We start from the raw sequence: 16,132 nt of genomic DNA on the forward strand, positions 1-16,132 counted from the left end.
ATAGCAGGACACTGAACTTCACTGCAGCACGGAGTTTGAGATGTCCTGGGGTCTGCTGTATGCCTTCCAGTTTGCATTTCTTTTTTTCTTGATGTTGGTCTCCTGATCATCTCAAGGTTAGACTTGTAAAGAAACCAGTGCGATGAGGAGAGTAGTTTTGAAAGGAGACACTGTGCATAGTCAGGAGGAGGAAAGAACTTTTCCACTGTGCTGTTTTGCTGTGCGTGGCCAGTTTTGTTTCTCACAGGGAAACTGAACGAGCTGTCACGGTGGCTCCTAGGGAACTGCTGCTGTAAGTGGCCCAGCAGGAGTGGAGCTTCATGTAGTCTTGCTGGGAGTATAGAAATGGAGGAAAGCCACTGGACGAGTGCCCCTTCGGTTTTGGGAAGATCTGGATGATTCTGCACAAGCAAACTGACTTGAAGTTTACGTATGGACGCACCTCTGCCAACCCATCTTCAGCTGACTGTGGTACCATCTCCCTTTTCCAGAGCAGGGGTGGAAGGCTCTGGTTTAACTACAGATTGTATAAACTCATTTCGCTTTCAGGATCATCTTATAGATTCCAGGTCCCTTTTTTAGATACTCATTATTGTTTTGTTTTTTTTAAAGTAATTTGTTTCCTATGTAAAATACTTGTATTAGTCAGTGATTCATATTCAGCTTTATCTGAGCCAATTGTCATCAAAGAGAGAGAAATATTTGTGATTTAAACAATAGTGGAATAGCAAAGTAAAAAAATATGATGGTTGTTAAGTTTAGGCAACCAGGTAGTGGTTGGCTTTACCATAGTAATTTCAGTTGAGCCAGGAGAGTTGCCTGCTGTGACAGTTGTGGGTACATTTGTATTGCTAATGGTCATAGTAGTTCATTACATTAGGTTGAACACTGTACAGTGACAAAGTTATTGTTCCAGGAGTAATTATTATATGCTCCACATCATGTAGGGGTATATGGACAATAATGGGGCAATGTTATATCCTTGTTTATTGACCAGGTGCTCGATGAGTATTCCAATCAGTCTTGTGATTGCACAGGCTAAAAGACAAATAAGGAAGATTTTTCATAAAGATCATTCACTGTATATATTTTGTGTCACCAAAATGGATGTAAAATGGTAAGAATGAAATCAAACATTTCGAGAAAAATGAGTCACTATCATTTCTTTTGTAATTTTGATCGTATATTGTTTGTATTTAGCTGTTATTTGTATTAGCTTGTAATTTGTTTTTTCAAATAAACATGTAAATTTATTCTGTGTTATCTCTTTGTAATAAATACTTACTTAAATTTCTGTATTTTCATTCTGGGAAAGGATTGATCTTATGCTGTCCCAAACTCCAGAGTACAGAAACACATTTCCAATAATCACCTTTCTTATTCTTACGTCTGTCTCTCTTAAGTACATGTCTTGGTTACTTTTCTCACATTACTGTAACAAAATACCTGACACCCAAAATTAAGGAAGGAAAGGTTTACATAGCTCACAGTCTGTGGAGGTTTCAGTCTATAATCAGCGGGCTCCAAGGCAGGGTGGCAGGGCACAGGGGCCACACTCCAAGGAAGAAGAAGACAGCAAATGCAACAGGAGCAAAAGGCAAAGAGAGCAAGCCTCTTTTCCTCCCTTATATTGTAAGCAGGCTATTATACCACTAGGGTGGGTATAGCACTCACACCATCTCCATGCCTTCCTCTTGCACAGGATGAGGATGTTTACAAAGTGAGGACCCTGGCTCCCTGCTGAGTTAAACCTCTAAACTTCTCAAGTTGCACAATGTATCAACCATTACAATAATGTTAAAGAAACTTGTTTAAAACCCCAAATCTCCAGAAAATATCAGCACACACTGACTTCATATTACAAAGATGGAATTCCCCAAATTCACCAAAATGAAACTTCTTCCTTCCAAAATTTCTCCAATAAACAGTTTTCTTATAAATCTCCCATGATGTGCACTCTAGTTATTAGGCTGAACTACCTAACTGAAAGTCATCCTTTTGCTAATCTTCAACTCAGATTAGGCTTTTTCAGCATTAAATTTTTTATATCTTACAAAACCTTACCTTCTGTAAAGTATCAGCTCTTTTCACTTGCAATATTGTTTATTTTCTTTGAACGCTGTTCTCCTCATCTGTAATGTACTAGTAATGGGAATGCTTGACTTGGAGTAGTGACATGAAGATTAGTATAGGTGAAATTGCTTGAATCTACAGAGTGCCGTGCAGGTGAGAATTTGAACAGATGATGGTTGGATGACACTGAATCTGGAAGCTTAAACAAGCTGTGTTTCAACTTTGCCTTGCCATTCACAGTGTGGCCTTGGGTAAATTACTGCAATTTATAACTTGTTTTATGGTGTTGTTGTGGACCTTAATGAGGTAGTGTGTATAACTTCTTATTTCATTGCCTAGGACTTAGTAGATGCTGAAAAGTGCTTACGTTTATTTTGATACTGATCATTTTTATAATGTTGCAACAAAATTGTTATTTAATGATTGTGTAGCATAAAGGCAGAAAAATAATAGAATTTCATGTCAAGCATTCTTACGTTGTTAATGACCCATTATCTGAAATCCCTAGACGTACTTCAGATATCAGATTTTTTCAGATTTTGGCATACTTCTATATATGTGATGAGATATCTGGGGATGGATCTCACGTTTAGACATACTAGATTTCATGTCTAGACACTGAATTCATTCTTGTATATATATTACACACATAGCTTGAGGATGATTTCATGCAATTTTTTTAGTGCATCTGCTTTGTAAACTTTGAGCCATTACACAAGAACAGGTGTGATGTCACATGAGAATTCACAAAATTTGCTTTTGTAGGATTTCTGATTAAATGATATTTAGTCTACGGTCATACCACCCTGAATGTGCCTGATCTCAGCTGAGTAAATGGTATTTAGAATTACTATTATTCAAAGGCTGAAGTTTAGTTAACCTCTGTAAATAATAGAGACATTTTCTTTTTCCCTTTAAGTTCATTCCTTCCAAATTCCTTAAACCAGTATTAATGTGTTTTGAATTATAATTACAGAATAAATAATATTTTAAAAATTGATCGTTATGTTGCTGAAAGTTATACCTATTTTAGATCCATAAATATTAGCAATAATTTTAAATTCTGCATGTATTTTTATACTAGCAGAAGAAAAGAACAGATTTGCAATTGACAATTTGTACTTGAAAAGTTAATAAAACTGGTAGAGATTCAACACGGTTGAATAGGGGAGGAGTTACATTGGAGTTACTCAGAGAAAGTCATCTGAAAACATAGTGGCTAACTGGAACCTCTGGTGACAAGTCAGGAACTGCAGAGGCAGCAGTGAAGGTTGTGAGTGCCCTGATCCCAGCGATGTGGGAGAGGTGGATGCTGGACTGATGCAACCTTAACTCACAGTGAGGCAACAAGTGGAAAGCCAGTACTCTCCCTGCCTGTCTCCCAGCAGTGTGAGCAAAGAGGAAATGCTGCAGAGTGGTACAGAGGAGGCTGTACAAGGGCTGGAAGTGGCCAGCTGTACAAGGGACTAACAGCAGCCTCAGAATATCTTTGTCTGTGAGTGCTACAGTAACTAGGAGAGTGATGCAGAGACACTCAGGGTAAGAAGATCTGGGTGGGCTGCTGAGGGACATACAGAAGGTTGCTGGCTGAAGATTGGTCCCCGTCCCCACATTCAGAAACCAAGATCAGCCTTGCACCCGGCACTGACTTGGTGGAATTACATGGCACAACAGATCTGAGCTCTGACTTGGACACTACAACAGAACTGAGAGCACCACAGGAATTCTATTTTATTTTTGTTGTTTGTTTGTTTTGTTCTCCTTTTTCTGTTTTTTAGTGATTGTTTAGGTTTTACTTTATTGTTTGTTTTGTTCTTTTTTTATCTTTCTTAAACTATCTCTCTTGATTTTTTTGATATTTCATGTGAGTAAATATTGTCTCTAGTTTTTCTGCTTCACTTCAATATTTTTCTGCTTTCTCCTCCATTCTTTCTCTCTTGTCCTCTTCTCCAGATTCCCAAAGCTTAGGTGCTCATCCTTTGTCCTTCAGCCTGCTTGTACTGTATCTCTTTAACTATCTCCCTATATTTTCCCCTATCCTTTTTAAATCCACCTCCCCATCCAGGGTAAAATCATTCTACTAAGGGGAAACTCACAACATGCAAGTTCTGGGTTATGTTGGATTTTGTTACATAGTTGTAGATCATGCTTCTATGGCTAAAGGTACCAAATTAATAGTTACCACAGTTTGTCAGTTTCTAGGCTGTGCTTGATGCTGTTATAATTACTAATAGTACTATTTTAGCCAGTGTGTCATACGTGTTGTGATTAGTTGTTCTCTCTTGGATGACAACACTGTGCTTAGGGTCGTAATCATCATCATAGTCCAGTACCAAGGGACTGGGTGCTGAGCCAAATAGATAGCAACTTCTCATTCCTAACAAATTGGGAAGGTAGGATCTTGGAATAAACACAAAAATCTAAGAGCCAGCTACACCTAGAACTCATCTCCGAGGAATAGACAATTCTTAGGGAAACTTCAGTACTAGTTCTAAAGCTACCTACCATAAGCAATTTACAAGCATCACCACAGAAAACAAATTAAATTTTTAAAAATAGAAAATGACAAGAAACAGAAGCAAAATTCAAGCCCAAACTTCCAGCTCACGCAGGACAAATCTAGGGGAGAATGTGATGAAGGAAATCAGAAGTCACTCACTGGAATTTTCTGAAATAGTAGTAAAAAAAGTACAAAAACAGATGAATGAAGATATAGAGAAAATCATATCAGAAATAGTCTCTCAGGTAAAAAAAAAATGATGGTCAAAATGAAGGACTTGCTCTGTGAATCTAGTGCAGACACAGACAAAAAGAAAAAAAAAAGAAGCCTGCGAAAATTATGGAAAGCATGAATCCCTAACATAGGAAAGAAGTAGAATCCATGAAACAGACTCAAACAGATATCCAGGAGTTTAAAAATTCTGTTGAAAATATATTTAGCTGATTGAACTAATGTGAGAACAGAATGTCAGATCTAGAGATAGGATTGCAGTTAGCAGTCATCAACATAAAGATTTCTTAAAAACAGCAAAAGATTATGAAAAATCAATTCAACATCTCCAAGATGATACAAAGAAGAATGACATAAGATAGATCAGAGTTAATGAGAAATCAGAAGACAATACAAACAACATAAAAAACCTGTTCACAAAAGTAATGGCAGAAAACTTCTCAAGCATGGGAAAAGAATTCAACATATAAATAAGTGAGACATCAGAACTCAAATTAGCCATGACCAAAATAAATCTACACCAAGGCATATAATAATCAAGATTCTAGAAATTCAGCACAGGAACAGAATATTAAAAGCTGTTAGAGAAAACATACAAATTACCTATAAAGGGAAACCCATCAAAATCACAGCAGACTTCTCAGTACAAACCCTTAAATCAAAGAGAGCTTGGAGTGAAATATTTCAAGTCCTGAAAGAAAACATCCTCTAACCCAGATTCATGTACACTGCAAAACTATCCTCAAAATCAATGGAGAAATAAGATATTTCCATGATAAGGAACAACTGAAGAAATTTATGGCCACCAATCCAGCTCTACAATACATTCTGAAAGATATCTTAGAAAGAGAGAATGAAGACCACAATTCCAAGAACACCAATAGAAAAAAGCCACCAGGCATCTCAAGCTATTAAATAGAGGGCAAAGACAAGGAACCAACAGCAAGAAAATAATATGACAAAGATAAAATCCAATATGTATCAGTTATAGCCATTAGTGTAAATTCATCAGTCAAAAGAAACAGATTGGGAGAAAGGGTCAAGAAACAAAATCCAACAATAGGTTGTATATGAGAAACACATTTAACTCAAAAATAAACTCATAGCCTGAAAGTCAAAGGATGGAAAACAATACTCCATGTGACAGGAACTCAGAGAATAGCAGAGGTAGCTAGTCTATTTGGAGAAAAAATGAAATTCAAGTCAATACTGATCAAAAGAGACAAAGAAGGTCACTACCTACTTGTTAAGGGAAAACTCCAAATAAAGAGATAATAATCATAAATATATATGCACCAAGTACTGGCATATGCAACTACATAAAACAAATACTATTTTCTTCACAGATTGTTTTGTCCTTTAGCATATTTACTGCTACTACCATCACTATAAATGTGCTTTTTCTATTTCAAATGGAAATATTAACTAAATACTGAAGAAGACATACAGGAGTAAGGTCGTTGTGCAAGAGAAATAATAAAATTATAAATTGGGACATTTATTAAACATAATTTCTGTCAACTGACAAAATAAAATTGATATAATGACAAGTACCTTCTGGAAACCTACTGAAACAGAGTCAGTGGAGTGATCCAGGAATATATTTTACAAATGAATACACATTGAAGAACTTTTAAAGAGAAAAATTAATTATTGAAACAAACTATAAAAAGTAGTCTTATTCAAGTCTAAAATTTCCATTACATGAACCAGAACCCATGATAAATGTAATCATCATGTATAGCAAACATGTACCAATTAAAAATGTGATTGCATTCTGACAGAGTTGGAAGAAAATATTTTTATTAATAGATAATAACAGGTCATATGTTTAAGCAAAAATTTTAAATAAATAGTTCAATATCAACTATGGTGATTAGAAAAAAATTTAAAAATTCTTTCAGTTACTATAAAATATTATTTTTAGTATCTTAGTGGTGTTGCCACACTTACATATGCTTCAAGGTGATATAATCTTATTAGACTACATTGAGATTATACTTAAATTCCCTTCTCTTTAAAAGTCCTTTCATTTAGTTATACACAAACACACATACACACAGACACACACACAGACACTCATACATAGGCAAGTGCACATAAGTTTACCTTCAAAATTAGTAATAACATTTTCTCAGTTTGAAATATAGTAGATGCTTAATAAAAATCTGTATACAACTATTTACTTGTATACATGCATAAATTAATAAACATTAATAGAGCTGAATATTAGTTTACTATTGGTGCTGAAACCATTTATTCAAAACTTAAGACCTTAAGATAACACAAACTTATTATCTTTAAAATAAAACAGAGGTAACAAATATGATTATTTCTAGGAAGACTACATTTCTTTGCCTGGTTCTGATTCTAAAGGATGTTTGCATTTTGTGGCCCATGAATATTTTATTACTTCAAACTCTGCACTTCTAATCACAGCTCTTTCTCTTATTACGACCTTTCTGCCTGCTTCCTATAATTAATTATTTGTGTGATGACATTTCATCCAATTTTATTATCCAGGAAAATCTTCCCATCTAAAAATCTTCAAGCCATACGCACAAAGTACCCTTCACTATATAAAGTGACCTAGAAGATTAGCATGTGTATACTTTGAGGCGGGATTAACTGGCTCCTAAAGATTTATGTCCAGTCGCACGTAAAGTACATTCCCTGCATCTGAAATTCCCCCTGAAATCTCAATGCATTATTTAAGTCCAAAATAATCGGAGACTCATCAGTTTAAAAGTTTTCAATGTCATCATCTCAATCATCTTAAAAGTAAGTATGGATAAGGCTCTGGACACAACTACTCTTAGGACAAAGCAGCTTTTCATCTGAGAAACTAAAAAACAATCTGGCTGCATGGAAAAATACATTGCTACATAACTACAAAATTTACAGACAGTCCCACACAAAGACAGAAAGTGAAAAAGAAAAAAGTAGCCAACAGTACAAAGGCATTTAGAGATTCATGTAGGAAAATCCATCTGGTTTCCAGGTCCAGGAGTAACTCTCTGGCTGGGACTTCACCTTCTGGGCCTGCAGCCCCACTGCTTCTATGGAAAGGTGGTTGGTCATCCTCCCTTTGTCCTGAAAGTCAGTGCATGATTTCAGCTGAGTTGTGTTACCAGCCTGTTTGCTGCGTGGTAAGTTTGAGAGTCCCGCAGATTTCTGTTTCATCCTCTCTGTTTGTTTCATTTTAAACTGGCCGGGTTTCTCCTGCATAAAATTCTAAAGAGTCTTGTGGATCCTCTGTGCTTGTCACTCCATTAGTCAAGAGTCTTCTCCATTGACCTTTCTGGTAAAATCCCACCTCTGTTCCTAGCTTCCACTGAGATAGCTGAGGGAGTCCTGGAATCACACAATCTCTGAAAGAGTGTTTTTGTGTGAGTGTATACTGTGACTTTCTAATTCTTCCAATGCATGGGTAAAAGGTGGCCCAGTCAGGCTTTTGACTTCCTTTCTAGACCATGCTTTTCTGATAGGGAGTCCCCTGCTACTTTATCATCTTCTGCAGTCCAGAGAGCTGGGTTTCTCAAAATCTCGTCTTTATTTCTTTGTGCTGAAGAGTTTTCTCCCAAATTTGTTTCTTTCCTTTGATATTTTACGTATATTTTTACTTCAAAGATCAAGAATAAACCAATTTCTATCTGCAGCATTTTGCTTGAAAATCTGTTCAGCTGTATGTCCAGGTTCAGTGCTTACAAGTCTGCTTTCCCCATAGCTGAATTTTGAAGGATAATGATTACATTTTTGGGGGGAGTTGGTAAATGTACACAATACATCTCAATTCTTTTTCCTCCCCTTTCCTTCCTCTCCTCCCCTCCTCCCTTCATCTCTTGGCCCTCTTTCCTTTTGTGGAAGATCTATCCCACTGCTGACTATTAACTATCTTTTATTTTGCTTTGTATTTCTGTTTTGGTTTCTCATATAAGGGAAACCATGCAATATTTAAACTTATGTGTCTGATTTATTTCACTTAATATTATGGTCTCAATGTGCATCCATTTTCTTACCAATGTCAAGTTTATCCTTCTTTATGGCAGAGTAGTACTCCATTGTGTATAAATACCACATTTTCTTTATCCATTTATCTGTTCATGCACATATAGGCCATTTCCAAGATTCACACTTTCTAAAACTTTTATTATCAGACTTAAGAGTTAAATGATCAATTTTGGCCTTTAGTATTATTAAAATGATAAAAATAAAAACCTTAGCACTTGTGCTCAAATGCTTGAAAAGTGTTGTTTAGACAAAAATTATTTGTCTTGCAAAAAAGAAATAAGGGAAAGAAGTTAATGTTACAGGGAGACATATAAGGATATAAGGGTATTTTTTATGAGTGTCATTGAAAAATGGAATGACAAAATTCTAGAAAAAACATGAACATAGTCTCCAGAACTGGTGAAAAGATAGTCACACAGTTGACCTTCCTTCAACTGAGAATGGAATTAAATTTCTAGGGTCTTTAAAATTTATAAATAACTAAAAGAATGTTATTCTTAATATACTAGATGCTGCAATTTAAATAAACTTTGAAAGTTGAAATCTAAATCTCAACGTATTACTGAATAAGGTGACCAGTCAAGACAGTTTTCCTAGGGTGATATTGGATCACATTAATTGTGACAGAATCATTATTAATGGCAAATTCCTTCACTCTCAAAAGTACTTTGGCTTGAATAGTAAAATATATGCCCATCCAGTTTATATACAAATGCTAGATTGTGAGCTCTGTTGTATCAGGGGTCTCACCCACGTTAATCACTGGCCCAGACAATGACTGACACAAAGTATTTGATCAATAAATCCCTGCTTCGTGAAATGAGTATCTTTTGCAAATAAAACTAAATTCTCCAAATTAAAAAGTATTTCTCATTTTTAAAGCCAACGTGGTTTGGAAATCTCAAATGATTTGAAATGTGAACTGCAACTGAATATTATTCTTTTCAGTTCATTATTTCTATTTTGATGAATGCTAATACAATAGCAGTGTTCCTTAAATAATTTTAGATTGGTTCTAAACTGAATGAAAGAATGCTACCTTGTAGACTCTATACCAGTACTATGAAAAATAAAACATTTATTTTATGACAATCATACATATTATTATAATATAGAGTTTTAGAATGTGATTTAAGATAATTATATCTTCAAGGCAATAATGCATGGATGATGACTCCAATAGCATTCACAGAAGGTTTTTTTCACAATGTCATCTTCACAACTATACATCAGCATTGCATAGGGAATTCAAATAGCAAATGTACAAAGATTTTGCAATTGGCTAACTGATTAACTTCTATATTAATCAGGAAGTATGGTGACTATAACAATCCTTTTGTTTAGGCCATAAATCAGAGATTGTGAGCTGTCATACTGGTGCTCAGTGTAGAAGTAAAGGATGACTAGATTTTTAAATTATCATCTTGATGATTCTGGTCAAATTTTATGCACAGAAGTATGTGATGTAAATAAAACAATTTACAATCAGCAAGTGTTGACTAAGAATTTGAGGCAATGGTAATGCTCACCTACCTTTAACAGATAACTGAAAAATAGCCCACTGCTAACAAATTTTATTGAATAAAGAACAAATATCAAATCACTCTCAATAATTCTATCAAGCCAGAAAAATATTCAACTAATATTTTGGTTGAAAGTTCTGCCAATATTAAATAATATTCATAGGAGAATGTGATGAATAGTGAGCTACACCCATACACTTTTAAAAGAACATATTCTGGTATTGATCTGTGAAATAAAAAATGTACAAGAAAAACAGTATATATCATAATTCATAGTTTTACATAACTGCCATGACTTTTAAATGTACAGTTTTGTATTTTCTTTAGTACTTTATAAATGGGTCATTTAAGGATTCTGAATAAAATAAATGAAAGTTTCTATGCAAGTGATAAAATGATGTACTATTCTGTAGGCTAATGAATAACACATAGGTGGAATTACATGATGATGGAATTGCATTTACTTTACAGTTATAGTCTCTCATTGTCAAATTAATATATGTGCTTCAGTAAGATAATATTTTAGTTTTGCTTTGTAGAGTTGGTCCAGATTCATCTTAGGTCCTATTGCTCCATTGTCTTGGTTACTTTTCTCTCGTTGCTGAGACAAAGTACCTGACACCTAAAATTAAGGAAGGAAAGGTTTATTTAGGTCACAGTTTGTGGAGATTTCAGTCCATATTCAGCTGTCTACAAGGCAGAGTGGCACATGGCAGAGGGCAACAGTTCATGGCAGCGGAAGACAGCAAAAGCAGCAAGAACAAAAGGGAGGAAAGGTGGCAAGAGCCTCTTTCTCTCCCTTACACTGTATGCAAACTATCTGTTCCAGGGCGGGTGGAGTGCTCACACCCATGAATCAGTCATAAACTCTAGAAGCCAGCCCCATGACTGCATGAGGCTTTGGGGGACATCCAGAACAAACCATAACATCCATCATCCAGCAGTTAAGAAGCAAGAAAAGAAAGGGGATAGGCCTTCATTTGTAAGGATTAATTTTGTTTGCCAACATACCTTAACTTAACATAACACAACTTGCCCATGATGGAGATCTTAGCCATATCGTTACACCTAATGTCAAAGGACGCAGCAAACACAATCTCGATTCTGGGTGTCCATTGGCCCAGTGAAAAATATGGAGGTCCTCTTGCAATGAGAGTAAAGGAAATGCTTATTAAGGATAACTCATATTTTTCAACTAGGTAGCCAGATTTCAAAGAAAATTCAGTTGAATTTCTGTTCTCTTTAAGATCCATAAGTTTTGATGGCTAGGAGTAATAGGTAGAGTTTGGATTGAATTGATTAAATTCAATGTTTTCCTCAATTACTGAAACTTTCCTGTCAGTCGACTTGTTTGCAGTCCCCGCTGCCTGCGGGACACACATTAGCTTTACTGATGCTGAGTTGGCATCATCCTCTCACTGTTCTTTGGATGAGATCATCTCCCCACCTCCTTTTATTTCCACATATCTTCTATAAGCATTATCTGTAAGAGCAGGGTTTTCCAACCTGGACACAAGGAGCAGTTTGAGTTTTGTTGCTGGGAGATGTTTAACAGCATTCCTTACTAGGTACCAGTAGCATCTATTCCCTACCGTTGCAGCAATTGAAAAATTTATTGTCAAATGTCTCTTGTGTGGGAACCACTGACTTTTTTTAGAGCCTCAGACTGTCATTTTGCTGCCATTTGTTCCAATAAAATTCCTTAAGCTAAAGTGGTGAATAAATTTATTTGGAGTATTTTTGAAACATAAAATACAATGCTCCAGCAGGACAGGGTTGTCATCTGTTTGTTCACCAGTGAACACTTAGTAACTAGGGCATTGTGTAGGGCATAAAATTTTTAGCAAATAAATTTTAAAAGGTTAACCATTTGTAAGTTTATGAAAGTTTATTAAAATATTTCTTTTGAAAGAATTTTTAGAAGCTCTGTCTCATGTATCACAGACATTTTCACTTGAAGTTGTCTCAAATCTTGATGTATAAGAATCATCTAAGTTTCCGTTCAAACATCCCAGCCTGGACACAACTTTAATCAGCCTCACTGAGTTTGGGATGAAAGCAGCAATCTTCATTAAGAGCAGTTTTCAGCTGTGATCTTTTGCAATGTTGAGATTTTGAGTTTTGCTTTTCTTTGTTTTTGGTATCTATGGGGAAATTTACCTTCTCCATGATCTTTCATGAGCTAAATGATGTGGGGGGGCACTAGACGAAGACAAGAGACACACAGGAATCCACAGCACATAGGTGGTCGTCACTTTTGTTTCTGAGACTTCAGCCTCCTCTCCTCAAATTTATTCTCAACTCTTCTCTTTCATTTTTATCTCAGTGCGGAGCAACAGTGATGAAGTACAGCAATGTGACATGCACATATATGCTAGGTCAAAGGGTAGGTGCATACACAGTGTCAGGGGCCGCCAAGCGGCGGCATCATTTCCCGCTCTCCCAGTAATACGTGAGAGTTCCACGTGAGCACCAACGCTTGCAATGCCAATCTTCTAATTTTAGTTTGTCAGAGGGTAATTTTGATCTGACAAGTTTGATGGATGGCTAGACAAAAAAATAATGCCGACATAAGCATTTCCAAAAAGAACAAAACTGCTTTGATTGCTTCATTTGCATGGTGTTAGTTTTGATTTTTGATGACCTACATGAATTTGTTTGAAAAATTTGAAACATTCTAATGTCATTCTTGACAAAAAACCTTATTGCTATTTTATTATTATTTTATTTTAAAGAGAAAGAGCAAAAAAAAACCCCAATAAAAACAATGATAGAGAATTTCAAAACAGGTTAATAGGACATTAACAATCGTTTTTATATTGCATATTGTTATCTTCAAAGTAGTTGCTTAACTTACAGAATATAGGCATGCAAAAAACTTATCAAATAATATAAGCACAGCCATCCCTTTAAATGAACTAAAGGAAATTAGTAGTATAGTTATCTTAGCAATTTTGTCTATGTGTGTATAAATTTTTTTTCTTCCCCCATCCCAGTTGTTCTTTCCTTTTGGGCAGTTTCTTTCCCTTTCACAATATTTATTCTGTATTTTGGATCTTATTTACTTTTTCAGTTTCTTACACTTGGGGGGGCAACATGAAGTTAACACGTGTGTCTGATTTATTTCACTTATAAGTATGGTCTCTAGTTGTATCCATTTACCTATAAAAGTCTTGAGTTTATGTTTTTTATAGCTGAGTAGTACTCCACTGTATAAAAATACCACATCATTTTTATTCAGTTCTTGGATGATGGGCATTTGTGTTGTTTCTGAGATTTATCTATTACAAATTGAGCTGCTGTAAACATGGGTGAGCATATATCATTGCAGTATGATGTTTTTACTTCTGGAAGAATATCAGAAGAGGAATTGCTGAGACTTCGATGTAGAGTATCATGTCATCTGCAAATAATGATAATTTTACTTCTTCCTATCTTTTTTTTACTCCTTTTATTTCTCTCTCTTGTCTAATTACTCTGGCTAATGTTTCCAAAACTATATTGAATAGGAGTGGTGATTGTGGATATCCTTGCCTTGTTCCTGTTTTTAGATTGAACATTTCAGTTTTTGTACATTTAGTATGATATTGGTTGTTGGTTTGTCGTAGATGGCTTTTATCAGATTGAGGTAAAGATCATCTATTCTTTTCTTGCTATTTTGACATGAAATCTACTTAAACCTATGTATTTGTTCCGTGGAGTAGCTTTTCAGTTCAGTAGCTCTGTAATACTGAAAGACATAGTTAAAATTATTTAAAATAAAATGTTAATATTTTCCTGGAATGCAGCAGTGTGTAGTTGTAATCATGCAATGCTGGGTTTAGCACCTTCAAAAGGAGTTTTTTTTAAGTTTGAGGTCTAAGTTTTGGCATATAATTTATAGATTGTTGAAATTAATTCTAGAATTTCAGTACTCAAATAATTCTAATTATTTGGAAATCAAAAAATAATCTTAAATGTGCAGTACAGCTCCAATAAATCAAAAAACCCTGGTTCATACATGGGCATCATTTTGGTAATTATGTTCTTCAGATCCAAGCCCTTGTTTATTTAGTTTTTTATAGTTGACTTGACACCAAAATCAAATATGGAAGTGTACTGTGAAATAAGGAAATTAAAGAATAATTTAAAAGCATTGGGAGAAATATTTTTTGCCACTCAGACAATAGACCAAACAGGAAAGTTGTATTGCTCAATGCATATTTGTAGGATAACTGAAAATTAAGAAAGACTCCTCTATCTCAAAGCAAGAGAGGTTTTCCCTCTTTTTTGGGTGTAGTTTGGCCAAGGTCCCTCTGGTTCTGAGTCCACAGTTCCCTGATGGGATTTTATTGTCAGAGCACGCACATTAAAACAAGGAGAAGCTGAAAATTATCAGTGATCATGTGACTCTTTTCTCTAATTAGTGATGGATTTGGAAATGTTTAAAATTTTATAAACAACATGGTATATGGTACACATATATACATACATACATATATGTATGTTTATATAAAGTTTTACTTTCACCTGAGTATTTTGACAAATCAAAGGAAAACTTTTCTCAGTGAGGTCAATTTTATTTTATTTTTTTTGGTTTTGATTTTTTTTCTGGTACCGGGAATCAAACTCACGACCTTGTGCTTGCCAGGCAGGCGCTGTGCTGCTGAGCTAAATCCCCAGCCCCAATGAGGTCAGTTTTGACCAATGATATGAAATACACTTGAAAGTTCCATCCAAAAAGGTAATATAGGTGTTACTGTTCTTTTGGAGAAGTATCACATCTTGAATTATAACATCATAACTTTCCAATAGGCTATACATAATGACAGAATGAAACAGCAATAAAAGAAGCCAATGCCAAATCTGGGGTTCTCATTTCAGGCCTAGTGAGTTGGTTAGGGAAACAGGCAAAACACCTGGCAGTGAATGGGCTGTCTTGGCAATGCGACTTTGGTGGAAGGTGATGTGATCTTAGTCCCCAGAGCTCTGCTGTGCAGGAATCTGCCTCACTGTCCTTCACTCCTGCCTCTGAGCCTGGCTGAGGTCCTTCCTTTTCACCCTTTTTGAAAGCCTGGTTTGACTTGTCCTTGCACCCAGATTTTTTCCCTTGGCTTGGTGCCTGAATTCGTATCTGTGTTCCTGATCATGCAGTCTCTTCAACTCATGTCCTTATCTCTGGCTTCTTGTGCCCAGGGAGAGATATTATATTTTTCTGATTACTGATAGTATTTGGTTGCTTAATTAGATGCTGTGGGCTCCAGCATTTGCCCCACCCTCTCACCCACCCTTGGTTAGAGGCTCGCTATGAAGGATCTCAGCTCAGCTTTCGATTCAACATAAGGTCTGAGAAGTGGAGACTGACCTTTATCTGGTGGAATTACTACAAGTGATTCTTCTTGTCTGTAAATCTTATTTACTGTTGAGCAGGAGATTGTAGCTTCATCTGGTCTTGCGGCATTTAACAGAAGGCCAACTATGCTTCTCTGAGGCCCATACTTTTGTAAGAATTCACATGGTGAGTTAGTGGTAGACTCAACCAGAGTTCTGTTGTAAGGTTCCAATCTGCCTGCACTTCAACCATTGTTAATTTTGACAAACAATGCAAGGGAAAATAATGCTTATTTTGAGGTGTGGCAGTGGCCTTTGACTTGCTCTTTCTACAAGCTTCCGGTTGTCAAGATACAGACACTGTGGTCCTTGTTGTCTCTCTCTTCCTGGCCTTGGTGATCAGTGTCTGGCTCCAGTCTTGGCTGTTGAGGAGCTGTCATGCTGGACACCCAAACTAGAGCTTTCTTCTCGAGACCGATGCCCA

The 16,132-nt window shown here is 35.8% G+C and overlaps 1 protein-coding gene across 1 annotated transcript in view; it reads left to right on the forward strand.

Annotated features, from left to right (window-relative positions):
* The window catches only part of Dynap (dynactin associated protein), a 45,216-nt gene that overhangs the window by 3,133 nt on the left and 25,951 nt on the right, over positions 1-16,132 (forward strand). Inside the window, 1 exon segment of the mRNA XM_013510770.1 lies at positions 12,665-12,803. Coding sequence (XP_013366224.1) covers positions 12,665-12,803 — 139 coding nt within the window.

The sequence above is a fragment of the Chinchilla lanigera genome, unplaced genomic scaffold (assembly GCF_000276665.1).
Source record: "Chinchilla lanigera isolate Chin_1 unplaced genomic scaffold, ChiLan1.0 scaffold00001, whole genome shotgun sequence".
Taxonomy (NCBI): domain Eukaryota; kingdom Metazoa; phylum Chordata; class Mammalia; order Rodentia; family Chinchillidae; genus Chinchilla; species Chinchilla lanigera.